At 42.1% G+C, this 26,180-nt stretch overlaps 1 protein-coding gene across 1 annotated transcript in view; it reads left to right on the top strand.

The window, feature by feature from the left end:
* The window catches only part of TXNDC16 (thioredoxin domain containing 16), a 196,347-nt gene that overhangs the window by 28,633 nt on the left and 141,534 nt on the right, over positions 1 to 26,180 (top strand). Inside the window, exons 3-4 of the mRNA XM_030215380.1 lie at positions 9,206 to 9,404; positions 13,093 to 13,172. Of these exons, the coding sequence (XP_030071240.1) occupies positions 9,233 to 9,404; positions 13,093 to 13,172 (252 nt within the window). The 5' untranslated portion in view covers positions 9,206 to 9,232. The remainder of the gene's footprint in view (positions 1 to 9,205; positions 9,405 to 13,092; positions 13,173 to 26,180) is intronic.

Below are 26,180 nucleotides of genomic sequence, written 5' to 3'. Positions count from 1 at the left end.
TTCATATTTTGATGACTTTTCGAAAATGCCCCTCTTTGTATGATTTGTTTTCAATCTGCTGGTTAAGTTTCATGGAATATTCTCTTGTTTTAGTGTTTGAAAAGTTAAACAGCTGTTCCCTATTTAACCATTCCACCCCACTTTGTTTTATAAACTTGCATCATATCCCATCTGAATAATCTCTTTTCCAAACTGAAAAGCTCTGACCTGTTGAGCATTTCTTCATAAGAAAGGTGTCCTATCCCCTTTATTATTTTTGGTTGAACTTCTTGGAGCCTTTTCCATTTTTGCTCTAACCTTGCTGAGATGGGGCAACCAGAACTGCACACAGTACTCAAGGTGCAGTTGTAGTATTGAACTGTTCAGAAGCATAATGGTATTCTCAGTTTTGTCTTCCATTTTTTCCCAAATAATCCCTAATATTTTGTTTGCATTTTTAATGAGAATTTCTACATATTACTTGCAATAACTCCAAGATCTTTCTCTGTGTTTACTTCTAACTCAGAACCTAGCATTTTGTACTTGTAACTGGGATATTTTTCTCAATGTGCATCACTTTACACTTGGCTCTGCTAAATTTCGTCTGCCATTTTAGATGCCCAGTCTTCATCTAGTCTCACAGGAAAATCCTTCTGCAATTCTTCACAGTTTGAATAGGTTATTTGCATATCTGATGACCTTACAAATTGGACCTCTTTCCAGATGAATACCTTAAACAGCAGTGGTTCAAGTTAGACTGTTGGTGCACACCATTAGTGACCTTTTTCCAATAGGAAAACTGACAGTTTTTTCTCAGCCAGCCATCAATCCTCTTTTGCAACAGGATTGCAGACTTGTTAAATTTTTAAAATTGGGTTTTCCAGATTTTTACCAAGTGAAGCCTAACTTTTTATAGGAACACATTTTATATAAAGGGCATTATTTGCTAATGGTTTTCGTATCGTAATGTTGTTACCGTGTGTTCTGCCATGGTTTCAGCGAGTCCTGTGGCAGATAATATGTGATGACTCTTAGTAAATGACCCCCACTGTAAAAGTTGAACTAGCTCTGCTCTCTGATCAGTCTCTCTTAGGAATCCAGTATTTTCATTGTACTTTGGAAGCCTGAATGTATTTTTTACCTTTGTGAAGGGGGGAACATTTCAGACATGGCATTAATCTGTTTTAACATGTAGATTGCTTTAAAAATTCATCTTTTTGTGTGAGGCTGTCACCTAATGGTCTTATAGAGAATTACATGTATTACATCTATTTGGATTCATGTTTATGAAACTTCTGTTGACATGATGATTTATATATTTATTGTAAAAGTGATTCATAAAGTGGTTGACATAATAGAGTAAGAAACTTTGTACAGAAAGGACTTTGTCTTAGAGATATGAGTGTTTTAGCTCAATTTGTTGTGTCCAGAGATGAAGCTTCCTTGTGAGCCTTTCATTTCAGAAGGCAATAGTTACCTATTTTCTGTCTTCCTGAAATTTGGAGGAATCTTTGTTGTTTTATCCTTAATTCAGCTGGGTATCCAAAGAAAGCTTTAATCATTTGAGGCATAATTCCGACTGCTCCAATATTTCTTGTCTTTGTGTAAGATGTTGAACAAGAGTTTAACTGTCTGTATTTGTGGAGTGTGACATGTAGTGAGGGCACTGGGCAGAATATAATCCTAGACAAAGCTAAAATGTATGATGGATATGTTCTAGAAAGTAGCAGGGTGTTTGTCCTTAGTAACCTTTGCAGTAGTCTTTATACATCCCACTGTGACAATCTGATTACTGGACTAGCTTCAAAGGGTTTGTCTGAAGCAGTCTCCTTAGAATCCAACCTATATAGAGAGGAAAGGTCCCACTTAACTTTCTTTCTGAGAAGTTCCGAGAGAAGAGGACATTTCTCTGGTAAGTGACATTATTTTGCTCTTTGCTTGGTAACTTAAGATTGGGTTTAAAACAGGAATTGTAGGATATTGATAAACAGAATTAAAAAAAACAACTTTATTAGCTAGTCTCCATACCCCTTCCCCCATAGTTTTAAAACTTGAATTTTCTGCCACAGTATTAACAGATAGAATCTAGAAGGAACAGCAGGGCCTAGTTCAGTCCTCATTCCCACCCACCTCTAGCTCAAGTCTTCATTTATAGTCAGTTATTTTAATTAGGACAACGAGAGAAGAGTTTTCATTAAGAGTTTTAATTAGTTTCTGAGAAGCAAACACTAAATAAATTACATATTGTACCATATAATCTTGATGCTCTTTATTTTCATCTGTTATCCCTAGTACCTTAAGAAGTTTTAATTAAACAACTCTATAATACTAAGATGCAGACAGAAGTCCAGCAGCGAGAGGGGTGCTATCCAGTCTTTTGCATTGACTGCCACATGTATGATTATCTCTCAGTTGGTGAGAGTTTATATGTGTGTGCTCAATGCAAAGTTCCTAGCTCTTAGAGAATGAGTCCATTCTCTTGAGGCTAAAGTAGCAGACTTGATGGAAGTGAGGGAGACAGGTACATAGATGAGGCCTACAGGGACATTGTAGAGAAGTCCTACCTCCATTGTGGCAGGCCCTAATTTGGAGGAGGGAGGCCTTTAAAAAGGAGAGCATCACCCTGGTGCAGTTGGAAGTAATCCTGTACCCAGGACCACCGAGGGATGTACTATGCTCTCGCACTGAGGATATGTCTCCTGGAGCTTTTGGCTAGGAAGGAAGGGTTAGGACTGCTGTTGTAGTTTGTGATTCAATTATTAGCCATGTAGATATCTGGGTGGCTGGTGGATGTGAGGCTCGCATGGTCATTTGCCAACCTGGAGCAAAGGTGGTGGACCTCACTCGTCACCTAGATAGGATTTTAGATAGTGCTGGGGAGGAGCCAGCTGTCTTGGTATATGTGGGTACCAATGACATAGGAAAATGTGGGAGGAAGTTTCTGGAAGCCAAATTTAGGCTCTTAAGTAGAAAGTTCAAATCCAGAAACTCTAGGTTAGCATTTTACGAAGTGCTTCCACGCAAGGTCCCAAGAGACAGGCAGAACTCCAGAATCTCAATGCACGGTTGAGGTGATGGTGCAGGGAGGAGGGTTTCAGATTTGTTTAGGATCTGGGCAACATTCTGGGGAAAGGGGAGCCTATTCCAGAATGATGGGCTCCACCTTAACCATGGTGGGACCAGGCTGTTGGCATTGGCATTTAAAAAAGAGAGCAGCTTTTAAACTAGAACCTGGGGGAAGACCGGCAGTCGTTGAAAAGTGCATGGTTTGGAACAAGGTATCTTTCAAAGATATCACCAAATCAGGTAAGATAGGGTATCCCGATAGCGAGGTTTAAATAGAGTTCATAGTAGACTAGGTGTCTTTAAATAAAAATCAGACAAAAGATTGCAAATTAACATTGTCAACAGGAACAACAAACATAGTTTGAAATGTCTATATGCAAATACAAGAAGCCTAAGAAGTAAGATGGGAGAGTTAGAATATATTGCACTTAATAAAATATTAGATATAATAGGCATCTCTAAGACCTAGTGGAAGGAGGATAACCAGTGGGACACTGTCATACCAGGGCACAAATTATATTGTAGTGATAGGGTGGATCGAATTGGTGGAGGGGGTAGCATTGTATGTTACAGAGGGCCTTGAATCAAATAGATTGAAAATTCTGCAGGACACAAACACATATTGGAATCCCCATGGATTGAAATTCCATGTGTAGGGGAAAAGGATAGTGATAGGAGTGTACTACCGTCCACCTGGCCAGGATGAACAGACAGATGCAGAAATGTTAAAGGAAATTAGGGAGGCTAACAAACTGGGGAACACAATAGTGGGTGATTTTAATTACCCCGATATTGACTGGGTAAATATAACATCAGGGCATGCTAGGGAGGTAAAATTCCTTGATAAAATCAAGGACTGCTTTATGGAGCAGCTGGTACAGAAGCCAACAAGAGGAGGAAAAATTCTAGACCTAGTCCTGGAGCGTATGATCTAGTGTAGGAGGTAATGGTGATGAAGCCACTTGATAACAGTGATCATAATATGATCGGATTTGATATTGGCTTTGGAGTAAATACACACAGGAAATCCAATACGTTAGCATTTAACTTTCAAAAAGGAGACTATGATAAAATGAGAAAAACGGTGAAAAAAAAAAACCTTAGAGCAGTAGCTGCGAAGGTCAAAAATTTACATCAGGTGTAGATGCTGTTCAGAAACATCATCTTGGTAGCCCAGGTCAAATATATTCCATGTATTAAAAAGAGGAGGAAGGAAGACCAAATGACAGCCAGCATGGTTAGAAATGAGGTGAAGGAAGCTATTAGAGCTAAAAGAAAACCCTTCAGAAAATGGAAGGGTTCGACTAAAAATAACAAGAAACAGCATAAGGAATGGTAAGTAAAATGCAAAGCGCTGATAAGGAAGGCAAAGAAAGACTTTGAAAAAAAAGATTGCGTTGGAGGCAAAAACACATATTAAAAATTTATTTAGGTATATTAAAAGCAAGAAGCTGGCAAAAGAATCGGTTGGACTGCTAGAAGACTGAGGGGTAAAAGAGGCACTCAAGAAAGACAAAGCCATAGTGGAGAGATTAAATGAATTCTTTGCTTCGATCTTCACCGAGGAAGATTTGGGAGAGATACTGATACCAGAAAAGATATTCAAAGCTGATGAGTCAGAGAAACTGAATGAAATCTCTATAAACCTGGAAGATGTAATGGGACAATTTGACAAATTGAAGAGTAGCAAATCTCCTGGATCGGATGGTATTCATCCAAAAGTACTCATAGAATTGAAAAATGAACTTGCGGAACTGGTAAGTAATATGTAATTTATCTTTAAAATCAAGCATGGTACCAGAAGATTGGAGGGTAGCCAACGTATCTCCGATTTTTAAAAAAGGTTTCAGAGGTGATCAGGAAATTATAGATGTTCCTTTTCCCCCCGACCCTTGTAGCCTGTATACCCTGTTTGGATATAAAAAAAATTGCTGCTTGGGTGTGCCTAGTTTAACTTTATTCCCTCTTTTGGGGAATAAAGCTATTTGAGTTTAAAAAAAAAAAAGCACACCCAAAGAGAGCAGGGGGCTGGCGGAGATGCAAGAGCCCCACTGAAGTCAGCTCAAGCAAAAAAGCAGGACTGAATGTGTTGGCCACATAGCTGGGCATGTTTGCCAGCAGATGCTACTCAGCAGCTTAGCACAGCTGCTAACTGTATCTGCCCCTCCTGTGATGGGCCATTTCTGACATCAGGGGGGTGCTGCCTGAGCTGCATGCTCTTCTCCCTGTATTGAAGCATTGGGACCTGACTTTGGCAGAAATGGCAGCGCTGTTTCTCTTTCCTTTTCTCCTTTTATTGTTTTAATGTAGCAAGAGAGCTCTGAGCCCCAACTGGGGCTTTGAGGAGTGGGAGGCTTATCTCTCCACCAACCCTAGGTCTGCCTGTGGGGGGTTCCGATGGGGGAACCTTTCTCTTTTGGGATCCACAGCTTAACCCAAATGGTTAATCAAGCCCTGCAGGCTAAAGGTGGCCCCTTAGTCAGCAGTGGGGCCCCTAGGTGCCAGAGACTCCCGGCCAGTGTCTCATTTTGAGGGTCAATCTCTGCTGGGGGGATGGGGTCCCTTGACACCCTGGATGGTTCTGGATGGACCCTAGAGGAACAGGAGGGTCTCTCGGAACCTCAATCTCCTTCAGACTGATTTTGAGGATTCTCCTCCCAAGGAGGAGGAAGAGGAGTAGTGCACTGGGGATGCTTAACTCTCACACTACAGACCCTTCTGAGGGGAATCCTGTGCCTCACTGGTCCCCTGAAACATTTTTCATTTCCCAAGGCCCTCACTTGAATGATGCTGGCGAAGTAGGAGTCCTCGAATGGGTCTCTTAAGGGGGTCAGGGGCCTGGATCGTCTTTATACTTTTGCTCTTAAGGATGCAGAGGGGTACTGAATGTATCTCAAGGACATGTCCAGCGCTCGTCACAGCGGTCTCCAAAAAGGAGGTTTGGCTGTCCATGAGCTCTATGAGAAATGGGTGGAACAGCAGTTCTGTCTTGCTTTTGCCTTTGGGACATCTAGACCACCACCTGTCGCAGCTATGTGGCAAGGGCCATGGTTCATTGGTTGCAGCAGCTGCCCGAATCCCTGGTTTATTTCTCATCTGGAGTGTAGGACAGCCTTCCTGGCAGACATTCTGTATGACTTGGTCCATCTTTTCTCCCAGTCAAGGGCCACCATGGTGGTGGGTCAATGCTGGCTGTGGCTGTGCCATTGGGTTGCAGATGTGGCCTCCAAGAAGCTTCTCAGTCAGTGACCCTTTTGGGGGCATTTGTTGTTTGGAGAGGACCTCGAGAAGCTGGTGAAGGATATGGAGAAGGCACACCCTTTTCATCTCCCGGAGCTACAACAGAAGAGCTCTCGGTAGTCTTTGGCAGCTAGAGGCCGCTCTAGGGGAGTGAGCTAGTTTTGGTCAGCTAGGCACTCTGTGCTCCAGGCCTTGGGTTCAGGTGGGTGCTTCAGATTGAGCTCCTTTCGGATCCCAAAAGATTTGGTGCCCCTAGTGGGGCTACGGCAGCCTGACATGTCCAGTGAGGGTGCACCGGGCCCCTCGGTGGTTCAGGTAGGGGGCAAGTTGACCCTCTTCCTCTACAAGTGGGCCCGTATCACCTTCAATCAGTGGGTTCTGGAGGTGGTCAGAAAAGGTTACTCCCTGTAGTTCGCCCATGCCGTTCCAGATGCCTTCATGATGTCTCCATGTGGCTCAGAGCTAAAGTGACAGGCTTTCGTTCTTACCTTGCAACATTTGCTCGACCTGGACATAGTGGAACCTGTCCCAATAGAGGAGCGGGGTTTGGGCTAATATTCCATTATTTTGTGGTCCCAAAGAAGGGAGGCCCCTTTCGGCCCATCCTGGATATAAGAGGAGTGCATGCTTGCCTTTGAATGCATGCCGAAAAAAATCACTGAACACTAAATCCTCCAAGGAGAGAGAAATCAAAACAAAAACAACTAAAGAATCAATCCTCTGAAAAAATCAGAATCACTTAATATAAAGTCTGGGACCTGTTTCACCAAGTATAGAACAATTTATTATTGAAAATATCTGTAAAGAAAACCGGGAAGAAGAGAGGAAAATACAGCCGAGCTTTATTTCAGTGAGATTAGCCACAAACATGGCTCACTTAATAAGCTCTATACATCCATTAGAACTCCTACCAAATTTCCCCTCGCTTTTCTTTATTTATTTAAATCTGTCAAAATAGTATTTTTTAAATTTGTGATATAAAAAGGCTGACAGGTCCATAGCAATCTAAGAAGCTCTATAGTACAAAATCCATCAACTGGAAAAATTGCCAAAATAAGTCCACAAAATGATATAATATGACCAGCACCAGAAATTCAAAAAGCAGTAAAAAGACTTATCTCAGTCTCCTGATACTTTCATTTATCATTTTCCCATAAACTGCTCAGAAGACGTCCAACAGAGCACTCTGTTTCAGAACTCCTTCGTCAGGGACGCCAGTGCTGTATTTTAAAAAGTTAATGCGGACTGTTTCCAAAGTAAATTCAGCGGGGCAACATATCTTTCAAGAGAACAAACTTCCATTAAACGTGATAACGTTTCCAATTGTCACAACTTTATTGAACACTAAACAGTTGCATTCCATTCTATGAAATCGTTCAATCCCATAGGAACTACAGAATTTAATTCAAAAATCCAGTATTGTTCACGCATGGCTAAATAAGACTCTCGGCCCCCCTGGAAGTGTTGTGAAACTTGTCTGTATATATAAAAGGCACCACCAACATTCTAAATGAAGCCTCCAGCCGGAAGTGTGAAGGGGGAGAGATATCCGTTTTCCCCATGAGTGTCTGCCCCGCCCTCGCTCTCTCTGTAACACAAACAGTGAAGGAAAACACAGCAAAGCACGAAATCAAATCGCTCTCTCTGTAACAGTGAAGGACTCAGAGGGGAGAGAGGGCAGAAGCCCTCACTATCTCTGTAACATAAACACAGCACAGCAGGAAACTTAAACTGAAGGACTCGACTCCAAGGGGGGAGGGGACAGAGAGGACAGACAGCACAGGGGAAGGGAGAGAGGGCTGAGGGCAGGGACACACACACTCCCACATGCACACAGAAGAAAACCTTGCTAGCCCCCATTTCATTTGCATCAGAAACGGGGCTTTTTTACTAGTTCTATAATAAACCAGTGCTTTTTGGCAAAATCATGTTCAAACTCAACGCAATAATAAATTGTTCTATATTTGGTGAAACAGGTTCCAGACTTTGTATTAAGCAATTTTCATTTTTTCAAAGGATTGATTCTTTAGTTGTTTTTGCCTTTTGAGTACAGCAGTTTTCACATGGAAACTGTCGGGTCTATGATTACCTCAGTTTATCTGGGTAAGTTCTTCATGTCTTTGAACCTCAAGGAAGCCTACCTGCACATTCCCATTGTGGATCTCCACAAGCAGTACTTCTGCTTCTATGTGCTTTGGCACCATTTCCAGTTTTGAGCTTTGCCCTTTTGGCTGGCCACAACCCCCTGCACTTTTTCCAAATAATGGTGGTAGTGGCAGCAGCCCACCTGAGATGCCAGAGCATCCGGGTGCATCTCTTTCTGGACAATTGGCTTTTTCAGGCTGACTCGGAAGCAGAAGCAAGGGGAGTGACTTCTCAGTAGTTCATTGCCCTCCTGGAAGGCCTGAGCTGGGTGGTGAATCGCCTGATGATCCACTTGCTCCCAACCCAGGTTCTGGAATATCTTGGGGAGTCTGCTTTGATATGGCTCAGGTGATGACTTTCCTTCCAGAAGAGCGGGTGGCAAAGCTACAGACCCAGAAACCCAGGCTGTGTGAGCTGCCAACTCCCATGGTTTGGGACTACCTACAGCTCCTGGGCTCAACCTTCTTTCCAAAGTCAAAGTGAGTGACATAAGCCAAGCAATTCTTACTTACCCACTTTTATTGTTCACCTCTTTATTTACTATATTTAGCTGTTTTATCCTTTTTGTGTTTTCTTGTAAACCTATTATATATTATGTAAGCTGCATTGAGCCTGCTAATAAGTGGGAAAGCGCGGGGTATAAATGTTACAATACAATAATGACTAAAGAGAATTGTAAAGGGATGTGGTGAAGCTGAAAACAAAGATAGAAATATCAGATAGTTTACATGTACATGCTAAATCTTTGAATGTGATCATTGTAAATATTTTTCAGGTGAAACTACCAGAAGGTGTGTAGCTAATGTTTGAGTCAAACAAGATGAATGGATGGATTTCTCATTTCATTTTTTTGCTACTGTGCATCTTTAACATGTCCATGACAAATTCCAATGTGCTGCAGGAGCTCAGTCATCAGGAGTATGTTAGCAGTGTGCACCCAAGAAAAACATCACTTATTTATTTCACTAAAGATGGTAAGTCTAGGAATTTTGTTATTCCAATAATTGGTTGAAAATCCAGTGATGGTTTTGAGCTTGAGCAACTTAAAATAAAATGAAAATGAATTTCCTTCTTTTAGAGTAACTGAAAATCAATTTATATGTTGTTGTAGTAATATGTTTTTCTAGTTCTTGGTGTTCTTTTGTAGAACTGCAGTCATCTTATGTATGTATTCTTAAATTCATTGCTTTGAACTCTGGCTTTGCGACCCTAAGCAAGTTCTCTTTTTAGTGTGCTCTCAAAAAATTAGAGGTGCGAGAGATCTGCATACATTTTGGTTTACCCTAGACCAACTCTATGTAGAGGCCATGTGGAGTGGTGTTGAGAATTTTTACCCTAAATAAAAGCAAATTTTTAACATGTATATTATCGGGCTCATTTTCCAAAGAGAAAAACGTCCAAAAAGTGGCATAAGTCTGCATTTGGACGTTTTTCTCACAAAAACGTCCAGTATTTCCAAAACCTATTTTTAGATGTATTTTTCTCTGAGGTATGCCAGAAGTGCTTCCAAATCTCAAGGGGGGTGCAAGGGGTGTGTTCAGGGCAGACCTTGGGCGTTCCTAAGACTTTTTCAGCCATAATGGAACAAAACAAAAACGTCCAGGACTAAAACTTAGACGTTTTGAGATACACCTGTTTTTATTACGAATAAGGCACAAAAAGGTGCCCTAAATAACCAGATGACCACTGGAGGGAATCAGGAATAACCTCCCCTTATTCCCCCAGTGGCCACTAACTCCCTCCCACCCTCCAAAAATGTGATGAAAAACGTTACTTACCAACCTCAGTGCCAGCCTCAGATGTTATACTCAGGTCCATTAGAACAGCATTCAGGTCCCTGGAGTAGTCTAATGTTGGGTGCAGTGCACTGCAGACAGGTGGACCCAGGTTACTACCTCCCCCTACCTGTTACACTTGTGGAGGAAACTGTTATGCATATTTTCAAAGCACTTTGGGAGGCTAAGTTCCATAGGTTTCTATGGAACTTTGGGAGGCTAAGTGCTTTGAAAATGAGCTTGTGTGAGCCCTCCAAAATTCACCAGAAACCCACTGTACCCACATATAGGTGCCCCCTTCACCCGTAAGATTTTTTAGTGTCCGCTCTTAAATTATGGAATTCTCTACCTCTGAATTTGCATTTGATAACTAACAAGGGCATTTTGAAAAAAGTTAGAAAATGTTTTTTTTCCTGCTTGCCTACTCACGAGGACATGAATGGAAATAAATGTGGAGAATAGATTAAGAATGGTTTTTGGTTTATAGAAATGCTATTATTGCCCACTTATGATGATTTTTTATGGACCTTTTGTTGGTTTTAGTTATATTTTGTATTTTTTTTATATTTTATGGTTATATTGTTTAATTTTATTGTATATGTTTTGTTGTAACCTGTTGTGTATGTTAGAATATTGGGCTGTAAGTTATAATAATAATAATAATAATAACAACAACAACAAATTGCCTGTGTTCTTGAAGCTTTCTGGCCCACTGAGGAAGTAGGGGTTTATAGAGGATAGCTAACCATATAGCATCTGGAAGAAGTCTCCAAAATATAAAGTAAAGTAGCAAAACAAATGTTATCCATGTACCTGTTTATGCATTACATTGCCAGGTACCTGTAAATCTGGAGAAGGACAATAAAGAGTGGCAGTAGGGAAGAAGTGGGAAACTAGAGGGTGGCCTAGCATCACATCAGTGGTGGGTAAATTGATGAAAACTTTACTAAATGGAAAAATAGTTAAGTATCTCGAATTCATAAAAATCCAAGAAGGCATGGTTTTACCAGAAGAAGAGAGAAAACAAAGAAGAGGGAGCAATCTTCACAAATGAAACAGCAGCTAACAAACAGTGGAGATGGCTAGAGACCGGGGTATAGCCTGCCAATGGTTATGCACTCCCCCCCCCCCCTCCCCGTTTTCTATTTCTGTTGATGGCTCTCTCATTCTCCCTGTCTCCTCAGCTCGAAATCTTGGGGTCATCTTTGACTCTTCTCTCTCCTTCTCTGCTCATATCCAGCAGATTGCCAAGACCTGTCGTCTCTTTCTTTACAACATCTGTAAAATCCGCCTCTTTCTTTCCGAGCACTCTACCAAAACCCTCATCCACACCCTTGTCACTTCTCGTTTAGACTACTACAATCTGCTTCTTGCTGGCCTCCCACTTAGTCACCTCTCCCCTCTCCAGTCGGTTCAAAACTCTGCTGCCCGTCTCGTCTTCCGCCAGGGTCGCTTTACTCATACTACCCCTCTCCTCAAGACCCTTCACTGGCTCCCTATCCGTTTTTGCATCCTGTTCAAACTTCTTCTACTAACCTATAAATGTACTCACTCTGCTGCTCCACAGTATCTCTCCACACTCGTCCTTCCCTACACCCCTTCCAGTGCACTCCGCTCCATGGATAAATCCTTCTTATCTGTTCCCTTCTCCACTACTGCCAACTCCAGACTTCGCGCCTTCTGTCTCGCTGCACCCTACGCCTGGAATAAACTTCCTGAGCCCCTACGTCTTGCCCCATCCTTGGCCACCTTTAAATCTAGACTGAAAGCCCACCTCTTTAACATTGTTTTTGACTCGTAACCACTTGTAACCACTTGCCTCCACCTACCCTCCTCTCTTCCTTCCCGTTCACATTAATTGATTTGATTTGCTTACTTTATTTATTTTTTTTGTCTATTAGATTGTAAGCTCTTTGAGCAGGGACTGTCTTTCTTCTATGTTTGTGCAGCGCTGCGTACGCCTTGTAGCGCTATAGAAATGCTAAATAGTAGTAGTAGTAGTAGTAGTAGTTTATGCATAATTGTTTATTAAAGTCTTTTAAAGAAACATTTTGCTATACCCTGGTCTCTGGCCATCTTTACCAGAAGAAGAGCATGTCTAGCCAATCTTATTGGTTTCTTTGATTGGGTTACTAGAGAATTAGATAAAGGGTATGTGCTGGATGTTGTTTACTTGTAAGTTAGGAAACCTTATGTTCAGTATCATCCAGCTATCACATCAGGTATCCTGCTACCCTTGGAAAACACCTGCTACAGTTGAGTAATTCCACTCTTTCTAGCTTTTGATTGTTGTTGTCCAAATACTTGATGGATATGTTATCATATCAATATTTTGGTTTATCTTTTTAAGGGTCCATGGGCATTTATTAATATACTAGTAAAACATGCCCGTTTCAGGTGCAAATGAAACGGGCGCTAGCAAGGTTTTCCTCCCGAACCCCCCCCCTGCTCACTCCTTCGGTGTTGTGAAGGCACTGACCGCCATTGTTGCGGACCTCGTCAATGCACGCCAACACCACCTTCAATGTGCTGAGTTGTTAGTTGTAAAGCCACTGACGCCATTGCTCCACCCTCGACGTCATCATGTTGACGCGAGGGCGGGGCCCCAACACAGTGATTTCGGTGGCTTCACCACCACGAACCCTTCGAACCGGAAGGAAGTGCCCGGAGGAACTGACAGTGACGTCAGTGTCCTCAGAATGTTGAGGGTGAGTTTTATTATATAGGATTACATTATAGCTTTTTGTCCTGAATTCCCTAAGGGACTATTTGTCACTAACATTTGCCATTGTTGACTGAGACATATGAATGTAATTCATTGCATTACTATATTTGCTTATACAAAGAGAAGATTGCTTGTAAAACAAATGTTTGCTTTTTATTTTAGCTTTGCCAAGTGTTTTTTTTCTTGAGCAACTTGAGAAGTCAGTTGAACCTCTTAAGGATTATGGAATTTCAGTAGCAAAGGTAAATGAAAGTGGTATGTGGTTTTGTGGTTGTGATGAATTCTTGTATTCAGTTATTTTGGTAGCAAATGTCAGTGTTATAGTTATGAAATGTTCATATGTTTCAACTCTTTGCTTTCATTTTTGAGGCCCTGCTAGAGTCGTTGTAGGCCTCTCATTTGACCCTGGTCTTGCTTTGTGTATCTTTAATTAAAAAGTGCTAGAAGACTATTCTGAGGGCAATTTTCAAAACTGTTTCAGTAGAAGGTGAAAAGACTTGCAGTACATTTACTTTGGATTTTGCACCAGTTTTCAAAGGGAAAGTATGCACGTACCTTCTTTTTGAAAATTGCCCAGTAAAAAGTACATGCAGAGTTTTGCTTGCAGGCCCATTTTCCAGGAAAAATAACACATGTAGTTTTAAAAATGGAAAACTATTTCCATTATTGCTTTCAAACCTAGGGGGTCTTTTACTAAGATGTTGTAGCGTTTATAGCTCGCTCTAAAAATCTACTGGTGCTAAACACTGGGTGTCTTAGCGTTTAGTGCCAGCTGATTTTTAGCGTGACCTAAAAACACTAGCACACCCTAACAAAAGACTTCCCTATTCTTTTTTTTTTGCTTCATATTTTTATTAATAATTTTGTGTCAAACATAAAACAGACAGTAAAACAAACAATAACAATCCATGGCATATACAATAAAAGATCAGAGCATTAGCAGCGTTCCATCCCTAGACACCAGCAGGAAAATACAAGGTTAGGTAATGACAGGAGATTCTTGACAAAATAAATCCAAGCGGGCCCAGGTCTTTAATACTGACTTAACTCTATGATGTTTGCGAACCAAAATCATTTCATACTTTCTGATCACACATACATAGCTCCACCATTCATTGTAATTTAAATGTACATTATTTTTCCAATTGGAGACAATTAAATGCAAGGCAACAGCTAATAGGATGTTGAACAATTTCTTATCCGATTCCAAAATAGTGATAGAAGGAGAAGAGGCTCTTAAAATCACTATTTCATAAGAGATTGCTGTGGTCATTGGCAGATGAAAAACAAGACACATTTTTGCCCAAATAAGTCGTCAGTATGCTCTAACGTTCTTACAGAAGAAAACCATGGGGCTCATTTTCAAAGCACTTAGACTTACAAAGTTTCATAGGTTACTATGCAACTTTGTAAGTCTAAGTGCTTTGAAAATAAGCCTCCATGTGTGCTAGTTGACCCATCAGGGCCTTGACACGACCAACATTTATAGGTAACACTTTTAGTGATCCTAGCCACTCTAGCAGGGGTCCAGTAGGCTCTGTGGAATATAAAACACTTCCCCTAATCTTAACCTGAAACTTACCTACTTTTTCTCTTGGGTAAAAATATGTGCATTGTTAAACCTGGGCAAAGGGTAGGCAATTTTCAGACAATCTATTCACTTAGGGAAATGACTTTTGAAAATTGCTATCTATGTTTTTTATGATTACCATATATTTGCTACACAAATTTAATAATAACTACATTTTTTTTTACATAAGATTATTAAAAAAGGCCAGTTGAATGACCAAGTTGTGACCTGGATTTAATTTTCAACTTGTGCTCAGAGTTTGTCCACTAGTGAGGGCTGGAAGTGCAGAAATGTAGCATATTCCCTCTGGGGAGGGGAATTGCCAAGCAGTGCTCACTGATATATAATAGATTGCAAAGACCTTCATTGAAAGAAATTACTTCCTGCTTTTCTCTACTGCATGAGGATATTGCATTATTTGGTCTATATCATCTGGGAGCGGCGGTAGGAGAATGGAAAATATGTCCATACCATGTGAGTCTTAGAACTGGATGGAAATGGATAAGCAAAGCAGCGTTCAAAATAGGGATTAAAATAATTCTTGAGATACACTCTTAAACATAATCATATTTGGTATGCCATTATATAAAAAGCCTTTGCAGATTGTGGGGCAGTTCTATAACTTGGCGCCTCTAGTTAGGCATGCTGATGCTCTCCATTGGCATGCCAGTTCTACAACTGCATCTGTGTTCCAAGATACCGTGTTTCCCCGAAAATAGGGCATCCCCATAAAATAAGACCCACCGAGGTTTTTGGTGCCCTTGGAAAATATAAGGCCTCCCCCGAAAGTAAGGCCTAGCAAAGTTTTTCTTTTCCCGGTAAGTAGGGTTGCCCCCCCCCCGAGATCGCCGGGCCCCCCCTCCGTAGCTCTGAAACTAAACCCCCCCCACCCGAGGTCGCCCCCCCCACCCGAGATGGCGCCCCCACCCGAAGTCGCCGGACCCCACCCCCCTCCGTCGCTCCGAAACTAACCTGAACTTAAGCCTCCTTTCACTTTCCTTCCAGTTCACAGCAAGCAGCAGCAGTAGGAGGGCAGGCCACTCCTTCCTTCCGTGTCCCGCCCTCGCCTGACGTAACGTAACGTCAGGCGAGGGTAGGGCTCGGAAGGAAGGAGAGGCCTGTCCTGCCCTGCTGCTCCTGCGAACTGGAAGGAAAGTGAAAGGAGGCTTAAGTTCAGGTTAGTTTCTGAGCGACGGAGGGGGGTGGGGTCCGGCGACTTCGGGTGGGAGCGCCATCTCGGGTGGGGGGGCGACCTCGGGTGGGGGGTTACCGGTAGTTGCAGGAGCGACGGAGGGAAGGTGGCCGGGCCAACCGTGTTTCCCCGAAATATTAAGACATCCCCTGAAAATAAGACCTAGCGCCTTTTTGGGCGCAAAAATTAATATAAGGCAGTGTCTTATATTCGGGGAAACACGGTACCACCATAAAAGCCCTTTTCCACAGGTGAACCTGGATTTTATCCATGGAAAAAAATTATAAAATTGCTGCCTTTAGGGCATAGAACTAGATGTAGCTAACATCCTGAGTGCATTGAATATTCTAGGCTTTGGGACTTTAAAATATTTGGTAATTTTTTTTCCATTTTCTTTAATATGTTGCCTGAAGCTGTCTCTGAGTCCCCCTATTGAGCTGTATTTACTTATTAGGATTTATTTACCCCCTTTTTGAAGAAATTCACCCAATGCAGTGTACAGCATAGGAGCCAACTTTTCAAAATGATTGGGGGCGCTGAATGAACGCAACCCAATATGCTCCCACCACCTGCCACCTCCACCAATAAAGAAATAGTCTTACACTACATTCACCTTCCTTTTGTTTTGGTTTTTTAAAATATATTTTATTGCAACAGTCAGATAAAATAATAACAACAGAGCAATACCAAATCGAAAATGAATGTTGTGCAAAATGAGTCTGCTGTCTAAGTATTTGCAGGGTACAAGTGTAAAATCTTGCACCACAGCATTTATCATCAGCTGTGGGAGACAGTGGGACTGCTGTGCTGATAGGTCCTAAGTTCAAAATAGGCCATTTCCCGTATATTGACAAACCATAGTTGCAGATAGTGGTGGTGATTCTTCTGCAATCCAATAGGACAGAATCAATTTCTTGATGAGCAAAAGAGCATTATAAAGGAAGTTCCACTGCGAGGCCAAGATGCCCTGCTCCACCAAGTGTTCCTGAATACCCAAAAGTAAAGAGCCATAGTCCCACTCAGTGAAGCACTGGACAACTCATGCCAACACCGACAGTCTTTCCAAACCTGAAACAACATGTTATCAAAATCCCAGAACCTAACAAACAGATCCCTATTCAGGCCCTTGGCCTTGCAGCCACACATGCAGAACAGAGATAGCCCCTCTTTAAATTCTTCAAAAATTAACCTGAAATCCTAAGAAGCTAGACTGTGCATGAAGCACGATACCAGAAAAACAGAAAGAAACACATTGCTATACATTGCAAAATAAGACAGCAGATGTAAATTCTCAAATTGGACATATTCCAAACACTAAAATGAAAATAAAATGATTTTTTTCTACCTTTGTTGTCTGGTGATTTTGTTTTTCTGATCATGTTGGTCCCAGTCTCTGATTCTGCTGCTCTATATCTGTTCTCTTAACTCCGTTTCCAGGGCTTCCTTTCCATTTATTTCTTTACTTTCTTTTCTTGCCCTACATCCATAGGTAAAAACAGGTCCTCCGTGTACTTGACTGGAGAAGGTATAGAGTGGATCCATTTTTTGCCTATTTTCTCCATCCATGTGTACTTTTTCTCCTCTTTTCCCTTTCCCTCATCTCTGTCAGTATGCATCTCCTTCCTCTTTCTTCCCTCACCTCCATCCATTTCCAGCATTTCTCCTCCGCCCCTCCACCTATGTTCATCTCACTTCCTCTCTCTTCCCTCCCCTCCAACCATGTTCATCATTTCTCATCTCGCCTCTCTCCCCTCCCCTCCATCCATGTGCATCTCCTTCCTCTGTCTTTCCTCCCCTCCGTCAATGTCCAGAATTTCTCCTCTCCCCTCCAGCCATCCTTGTACATCTACTTCCTCTGCCTTCCCTCCCCTTCATCCATTTCCAGCATTTCTCCTCTCTCCCTTCTCCTTCGTGTGCATCTCCTTCCTCTGTCTTTCCTTCCCTCCATCCCTGTCCAACATTTTTCTTTGCTTCCCTGCCCTCCACTTCATCCATGTCCAGCATTTCTCCTCTCTTCCCTTCCCTCCATCCATGTTAATCTCCTTCCTGTCTTTCTTCTCCTCCTAAAATAAGCCGGATATAGGCAATAGAAAATTACAGCAGTAAAAATATTCAAATAACAGTACACTTACAATGTCAAAACAATACACATTAAAACATCTTAATAGACAGCAGAATGTGTAAGCAAAGATGGAACATATCGATAGGATAGAAAATAAGGGTGATTAACTTAGTGAAAAATTGCACATGAAGTTAAAAAGGAGAATGAAAATGATTTCAGCTAGAATAGGAGTTGAGAAGCAAGTCTTGCTACAATAGGTGCAGCTGGTGTTAATCCTTGCTTATATGATTAACTATTTAGTTGCTCCTTCTTCCATTAAAGATTTGGAAGAAGAGCCAAACTTTCATCTGTTTCCTGAAGTAAAGATAGTTTTGTGTTAGGCAAAGACTTTGTAGTGTGTTCCAGAGAATGTTTGTTGGTTGATGTCACACAACGTGATTTCCTTTTGGAGAGGATGTGTTTAGGGATATTCCTTGGGAGGACCTTAGTGATGTTGAGGGTGTGTAGTTAAACTCTTGGAGAGGTGAGAAGAAATCACCTATTACAGGTAAACAACTTTGCTTTCTCTGGGTACAAATAGGATTGAATTAAGTGCTCAAGTGGGTGATTCTAAACTACTACTACTACTTATAATTTCTATAGTGCTACTAGGTGTATGCAGTGCTCTACACAAAACATGTAAGAGTCTGCCCCTGTTTGATAGAGCTTACAATCTCTATTCAAGACAGACAAACAGGAAAAATAAGGGATTAGGGAGTTATTAATTATGGAAATAACTAAAACAAACATGGGTACCGAATAAGTGAATAATGGGTTAAGAGTACAATAGGACAAGTACATAGGATCCCTAAGGGAGAGGAAAGGATAGTAGATGGCAAGGATGAGCAGAATGGATAGGCCATATGGCCTTTAGCTACCTTCATTTTTCTTTGTTTCTGTGTTTCTAAGAGTTGCTCCAGTTTCTAGATAACTTTCTTAGCAGTGAGGAGCAACTTGGTCAGATGATGATACAAGAATTGACTAGATTATAGAACTACATAAGAACATAAGCATTGCCATATTACGAGAGACAGATGGTCCATCAAGCCCAGTATCCTGTTTCCAAATGTGGCCAATCTAAGTCAACCAGTCCCTGGCAAGATCCATAAAAAATTTTATGGTGCTTGGCCCAAAAATAAGCAATGGATTTCCCAAGTTCATTTTAATAATGACTTGACCGAAAGCAGTGTCTCTGACTGAAGATTGGTCCAAGATGTAGGTTGAGGTGAAGGTACAAAGCAAGGATCAAGTAGCTGCCTTGTATACGCTTTCCAATAAAGCAGACCTTACAAGAGTTATGGAAGGAGCAGTCGCTCTTGTTTGATGAGGTCTGACCGTACTGGATAGAGATATCAGTCTGTTCAAAATGGAACTGAATGCAGGATGATTCCCAATTAACTAATGTATGTGTTGCTGCTAGAGTTTCAAGTTTCCTAGGAGTCAAAGGAGACAAACAGCTGCTGAGTGTGGGCGGGAAAGATATGGTAAGTTGAGGAAGAGAGTTCACCTTATGGGAGGGGCAGTTTAATGTAACCAGGGGTTAGGAAAAAAAATAATTAATATACTGACCTGGAAGGTCCTGAAGGGTCCGGAAGGCTGCTGCCCAGGAGGGAGGTCCTTCTGGGGGAAAGATGCGGGTTTGCGGCCATTCTTAGGCCGGATTGGTGAGGGAATGCTGTGGGAGTTGGGGCAACGTGTTGGGGGCCGGTTTTGGGAGGTTTTGGGGAATGGGAGGTGATTTCGCGGCCTTTTTGCGTGGCCGGATGAAGACCGGGATGTTCCGATGTCTCGGGTCTTGAGAGGGGGCAGTGCTGAGGTTTTTGGCTCCCGGGGACGATTGGGCACGTCCCTGGGAGTGAGGAAAGCAGCGCTGTGTTTTTTTTTTAAAAAGGGGCGCTGCTGGCGTTTTGGGGGCCGCTTTGGGCGGATTCGTGGGCGTGGTGGTGGCCCGGATGACTTCTGGCACTTTTAGGGGCTTAATCGGGCCCGGTTGGAGGGTGCCGTTAGTTTCGGGGCCTGTTGTGGCTGTGCGGGAAGCCCGGGCGAGAAGAGGATGTCGAGGAAGAGACGTGCAGGTGTGCATGAGGCAGCGCGCGTTTTTGCGCTTAGGCCAAAGCGTTTTGGCCCCAGGACGTCGGAGACCGGAACCAAGGACAGGGGTCAAGTGAGCAGAAAATCAGGAACAAGGTAAGGGGTCATTTGGCCCGAAGTTCTAATTGGTTGATTTTAAATTATATAAATAGCGTCTTTAATTTTTAAAAATTCAGGGAATTTTGTGATTTAAATTTTGTTTGCATATTTGTGTCGGGGAATTTTTCTGGATTTTTTGGGTGGGTTAGTTTTTAAAATTAAATATTTTTAGGGGGTAGGTTTTGAAGGGGTTAATCAAGGGTTAAATTAATTTATTCGACATAGTGGGTTAAGGGAGAGGTGTTTGAATTTTTAAAGTGGATTTTGGAATTTTTGGGCTTTTAAAAGGGGTGTTAGAGGGATAAGTGTGAGGGCGGATGTTAAAAGGGGTTATTTTTGAATTTTAAAAACAGGGTTTAACTAGGAATGCGGGGTTTTAGGTGAGAGGAAAATTTGGTGCATTTTGAAGTATAAACAGTAGGTATTTTTGGTATTTTTATCATTTTTCCATTGGTTTTAATGGTATTTTTTTAATTAAAATGGGGTGAGAGCAGCGCTGGCCAGAATTCCATGGTCAGCTGAAAAAAAAATGGAATGGAAAGGGAGGCTTGGGATTGGCCAGGAGGGGATTGGAACCCCAAGCTAGGTCAGGTTACCGGGGTGACGAGGCTTGGAGGCAGTTGGCAGAGTGAGTTGGGCAGCTGGAGAGAGCGGATGCGTTGTGCTGGTGAGAGAGAGAAAAAGGGTGATTAAAGTGTAAAAGTGGTATGAAAGTGGAAAGTTGGGTGTTTGAAAGTGACTTGTGATAGAGGTGAAGGTGAAAGAATTTCTGGGAGGAGGTTTGATGTTAAATGCAATTGAGCTGAAAGTTTCCAATATATTGAGTGGGTTCCAGAGGGAAGGCTGGCGTCAACAACTAAATGTATGAAAGACCGTGGAGTTTGCATGTAGTGGGTGTTGTGGTGAGTGTGGAATGTTGAGGAGCAACAAAGCTGCAAACACTCAGAGTTAGCTCAGGGACAGTAAGAAAACATAGTTTAGGTCCCAAAAGTGAGGGAAAGTTGTATGTTATTTTATTTTTAATAGAGAAGTTGGCCACAGTCAATCTGTTTTCCCAGCGCTGTCAGAAGAGTTAAGCAGTAAGGGTTTTGCTTACATTTAATTTAATTAAGTGTTAGGTGTAGGGAGAAGAGTGAACCTTTGGGAGAGCAACGAAGTCTTCAGTGGATGTCCAGGGCCCCAACGCAAGAAAGACCCCGCCGAGCGGGAATCCCGCAGCTAAGTGACTGTACTGAACTTGTGATAGCAAACAAAAGAAACAAAGGGGAATAGGAAAACAAATAAGTACACTGAACAGGAAGGAGCAGGGAATTTAAGAAAGAAAAATAGAAACAAAAGTAAAGAATAAAGAATACTTACCTGATACCGGGAGAGAAATCCTGTTACACCGCACCTGTAAGAGAAAAATAGTAGCACAAAGAATCAAATTCTTGTAACTGTAAGGGAAAAGAGAACAGGTTGTTAAATTCTGAACATTTGAAAATGATTGCTGAATACTTATCTGATAATTAACTTCTCCTGAGTCAAGGTCTCTACAAAGGAAGAAATAAAATTCTAGGGTTATTTAAACCAATTGTATTTTATGATGTTACACAGTTAAAGGTTGTTTTGCTACTATAGATAATTTAGTCGTTATTGAATTGTTTAAAGAAGGGAAAAATTTGTTTAAATAAAAGTGATATCTTGTTTCAAAGAAAAACAAACTGATTAGCTTGATTGTCTCACACGAAATTCTGGGAGAGAATTCTGAAAATAGTTAAATTTTCCTCTCCCGCCCTTTGAGAGCGGGAGACGAGGTTAGTTTATCCTGCATCACTCCCGGAGTTCTGAAGTGCATCTCAGCGACTGACCCGACTACTATCACCTGGTCCTGAGAGGCACTCCAGTTTCATCCGGAATTCCGGGGGTGCATGACATTAATAGAAATTCCCATGCTACTGGCATTTTGTGTTTGAGTGTTAGTGTGCAATTTAGGGTAGGGTTTATGAATATCCGTTCTGTATGTAATAAAGTCCTTTTGTTATAACTGTTTAGTTACACCAAGTTTTCATCAGGATTGCTTACAAAGCATTCAGAAAATTATTTTTAGTGTGACTGGTTCAACATTTAAGAATGCTTTCCTTTTTGTTCTTAGAAAATTTCTTAGAAAAAAGCAGGTCCTAAAACCTATTTGTCCGAGTCTGCAGAATGCAACTTGCTTCTTCCATTTGTTATCATTTTCTATTGAAAATTGTAATTTCCGGGGAGGAGGTGACGTCATCGACGGAGATGGCAGCGTAAGCTAAGAGCTCCGTCGCACCCTGAGCAAATTAAGCATATTAACCCCGCTAAAGTGGCTTTATTTGAAGCAGAAAGCACAGATTAGTGAGTTAAAGTAACATCCGGGAGAATAACAATGTCATCCCAAACTGCCGTGGTGGATTTATCAGCGTTCGCATTCGAGAATGCATCGGCGAAAAAACATGGCGACACCCCGGCGGGTCAACGGCCCAACCTCTCAGCAGACCAGCAACTGCACAACTCCCCACCTTTATTTGAAACGGGAGACATCCCGGAGCTTGAGGAGACAACTCTACAAGACATCGGATCCTGGGTAAAGGAAATTCAGGCAGATCTTAAAGCTGTGCGATCTGACCTTGCGATGCTGGGGGAGGACCTGAGAGGTGAGATCGGGGCCCTGGGAGTCCGCGTGGCAGAGAATGAAGACAAGATAGAAGAACAAGCGGAGGCCATACAGGGCCTAAACGAACAGGCGATTAAATCCAAACAAGAGTTCCAGCAAGTGTGGGACAAGTTGGAGGATCTTGAGAATCGTAATAGAAGAAATAACTTGAGATTCAGAGGATTACCAGAAGTGCCATTATACTCAGACTGTGAGGCAGTAGTGCAAAAAATAGCAAGTGCATGGCTGGCAACAATAAAAGTCAATAAAGACCCCTCAGACATTCAAATAGTACGGGCCCACCGGGTGTTGGGAGCGCCAAGAGCTAATAAACCACGAGACCTCATTGCTTGTTTTGGTGACTTTAAATTAAAGGAACAGATTATGCAGGCAGCCAGGGCGTCAACGGACTTTCAATGGGAGTCCTATAATATTGCTTGCTATCAAGATCTAGCGGCCGGCACCTTGAAAAGAAGGGCGGAGCTAAAGCCTTTCACTCAATTTTTACATGCAGAGGGTATTCGTTACCGATGGAGTTATCCCTTTGCTCTACGCTTTTATAAGGATGGGAAACTCCATCAAATACGACATCTTGAAGACGCAAAAGAGCAATTACCAGAAGCTTTTGACAACACAGAAGGCAATACAACGCATCAATCTGCTAAGACCAATCTACCAAAGCCACGTTGGCAAAGAGTAACCAGGGGCAAGGGACGTCTCCTTCGACAGCAGTCAGACTCCCGACTCCGACCCGAATTGGGTGCCAGTGGATCTTGAACAAGGAATTGGAAAGGCAACACCAGATTTAAAAGAAGATCCGAAATTGAAACGAGAGGGTCACCTGCAGAGTGAGACTTTCTGATTAGGAAATTCTTAGAAGAATTAATATGTTATAAGATATAGAAAGTTATATACTGTTATTCTGTGAAAAGAGTAAAGTATGGTTTGATTTATGAATGTATTTATATGTTACCAGTTAGCGGCGGGAATATAATAACTGTTTGCAAGTATAAACAGGGGGGTGAGGTCCCTTCCCCGAAAACACACCTGTGCAATAACTACAGATGTGTCCAACAGTAGGGAGGAAGGAGGGGGGGAAGGGGTGGGGAATAGAAGGGATAAGTAGAAAATATTGATGACCGGAATAGGAGGAAGAAAGATTGGGCTAATTGGGAGCTGTCCCCGTATAAATATTGGACATAGCTGTTTATTTAAAAAACAATGAATAACATAACCTGCATGACCCTTAATGTTAAGGGATTAAACTCTCCTATGAAGAGACAGCTGTTATTTAAAGAGATGCGACGCCTAAAAGCGGATGTATCTTTTATACAGGAAACACATCTGCTACCAGCCAAAGAACACCTATGTCAGTGGGGGGGGAAACAATTCTATATACTTTGCATCAAACTATAAAGAGAAAAAGAAAAAGGGAGTCCTTATAATACTGACTAACAGGCAACCATGGCAGGTACAGGAAATAATAAGGGACAGAGAGGGACGTTATCTACTGTTAGTAGTCCAGTTGGGAACTGAAATACTGTCTCTATTAAACGTATATGCTCCTAATGCCCATCAAGGTATCTTCTATAAGGAAGTATCTAAGACCTTGAGCAAATATATTAAAGGTACTCTATTAATAGGAGGAGACTTCAACCTGACGTTACACCCAGTATTAGATAACACGACAGGAGGGATACGATATGCCCAATCTGATAGAGCGCAACTACATACATTTTTAGATACTTGGCAATTAATAGACATCTGGAGACAGGTGCATCCAAAATCCAGGGGCTATACATATTATTCGGCGGTTCATGACTCCCAGTCCCGTATAGATATGTGGTTGGGACCACCAAATATATTCCCTAAAGTAGTGGAGATACAGATACTTCCAAGGACATGGTCGGACCATGCACTGGTTTTGTTAGAAATAGAATGGGCAGTCAGACCTCCAGAGATTCCATTCCTGGCTGTTCCCGGATGAGCTGCTGGCTAGCCCCAAGATGCTTCTACAGTTGGAAGGGGAGATAAAGGAGTACTTAGATTTCAATGATAATGGGGAGGTAACTTCACAGATGCTTTGGGAGGGTCTAAAAGCAGTGGTTAGAGGGAAAATAATAGCGATACAGACGCATATGAAGAAGCAAGCAAATGCTCATGCACAAACACTACATGCGGAACTGTTGGGGTTAACCTTACAAGCTCAACAACACCCTTTACCACAACAATCTCAAGATAGGATACATGCTATTCGGCTAGCGATTAGAGAATTACAGTTAGCAGAAGTGGCAGAACACTTACAGCAAGCTAGGCAAGCCTATTTTGAATTTGGTAATAGGCCCTCGAGACTGCTAGCACATAAGCTTAAAAAGCGCACTCTAAGTTCTTACATACATACTATTCGAACAGAAGAGGGGACAATGGGCACTAAACTGGAGGACATAAAGGTTGCTTTTTATAAATACTATCAGCGGCTATATCAGGCTGAAGAAATAGCAACCCCACAAGCAACCCAGGAATATTTAGCACAGGTGATACTCCCAAGACTGACAACGGGGGAGGCAGAGGCTTTATCTGATGCAATCACCTTAGAAGAGGTACAATGGGCTATCCAGGATCTACCGAATGGGAAAGCCCCGGGGCCCGATGGCTACACAAATAAGTTTTATAAAAAATATAGTAAGGCTCTGGCCCTGCTACTAGTCCGAGTATTTAATGAAATGGATCCCCATTTGGAGTTACCATACTCATGGCGGCTAGCAGGCATAACACTCATTTTGAAGCCAGGCAAGGATCCCCACAGCTGTGGGTCCTATCGTCCGATTTCTCTCCTGGGGACGGACTATAAAATTTTCACAAAAATTTTAGCCCATCGATTGCAACGGGTTATGCCGAAATTGGTGCATGGGGATCAAACGGGTTTCATAAGTGGGAGACAGACTTTCGATAATATTCGTAGAGCCATACATTTGATCCATGAGGCAGGAGATACAGAACAACCAATGTTGGTATTATCTCTCGACGCCGAAAAGGCGTTTGATCGGGTCCAGTGGCAATTTATGTTTTCAGTATTGGAGCAGATGGGTATTTCGGGAAGATTCATCTCATGGCTTACATTACTATATTTGAACCCTATAGCCTTTTTACGAATTAATGGTTCCAGATCTGATTTGATCCACCTTGAGAGGGGAACTCGTCAGGGGTGTGCGTTGTCTCCATTGTTATTCGCACTTACAATGGAACCGCTGGCTCAACATATTAGACAGCATGTAGACATACATGGCTTGACCATAGGTGAGGAGACATATAAGATTATGTTGTTTGCAGACGACATTTTGCTTACACTGACATATCCTCAGGAATCACTGCCAGGGGTGATGCAGTGTTTACAACAGTATGGGAAGATGGCAGGGTTCCGGGTGAACATGGATAAGTCAGAGATCATGGGGGTAGGCCTCTCTAATGAGATGACACTGGCGTTAAGCCAAAAGTATCCCTTTCGATGGGTCAAGCGATATTTGCGATATCTGGG

The sequence above is a fragment of the Microcaecilia unicolor genome, chromosome 9 (assembly GCF_901765095.1).
Source record: "Microcaecilia unicolor chromosome 9, aMicUni1.1, whole genome shotgun sequence".
In the NCBI taxonomy this organism is placed as follows: domain Eukaryota; kingdom Metazoa; phylum Chordata; class Amphibia; order Gymnophiona; family Siphonopidae; genus Microcaecilia; species Microcaecilia unicolor.
This window is presented reverse-complemented; position numbering and strand designations above follow the sequence as displayed.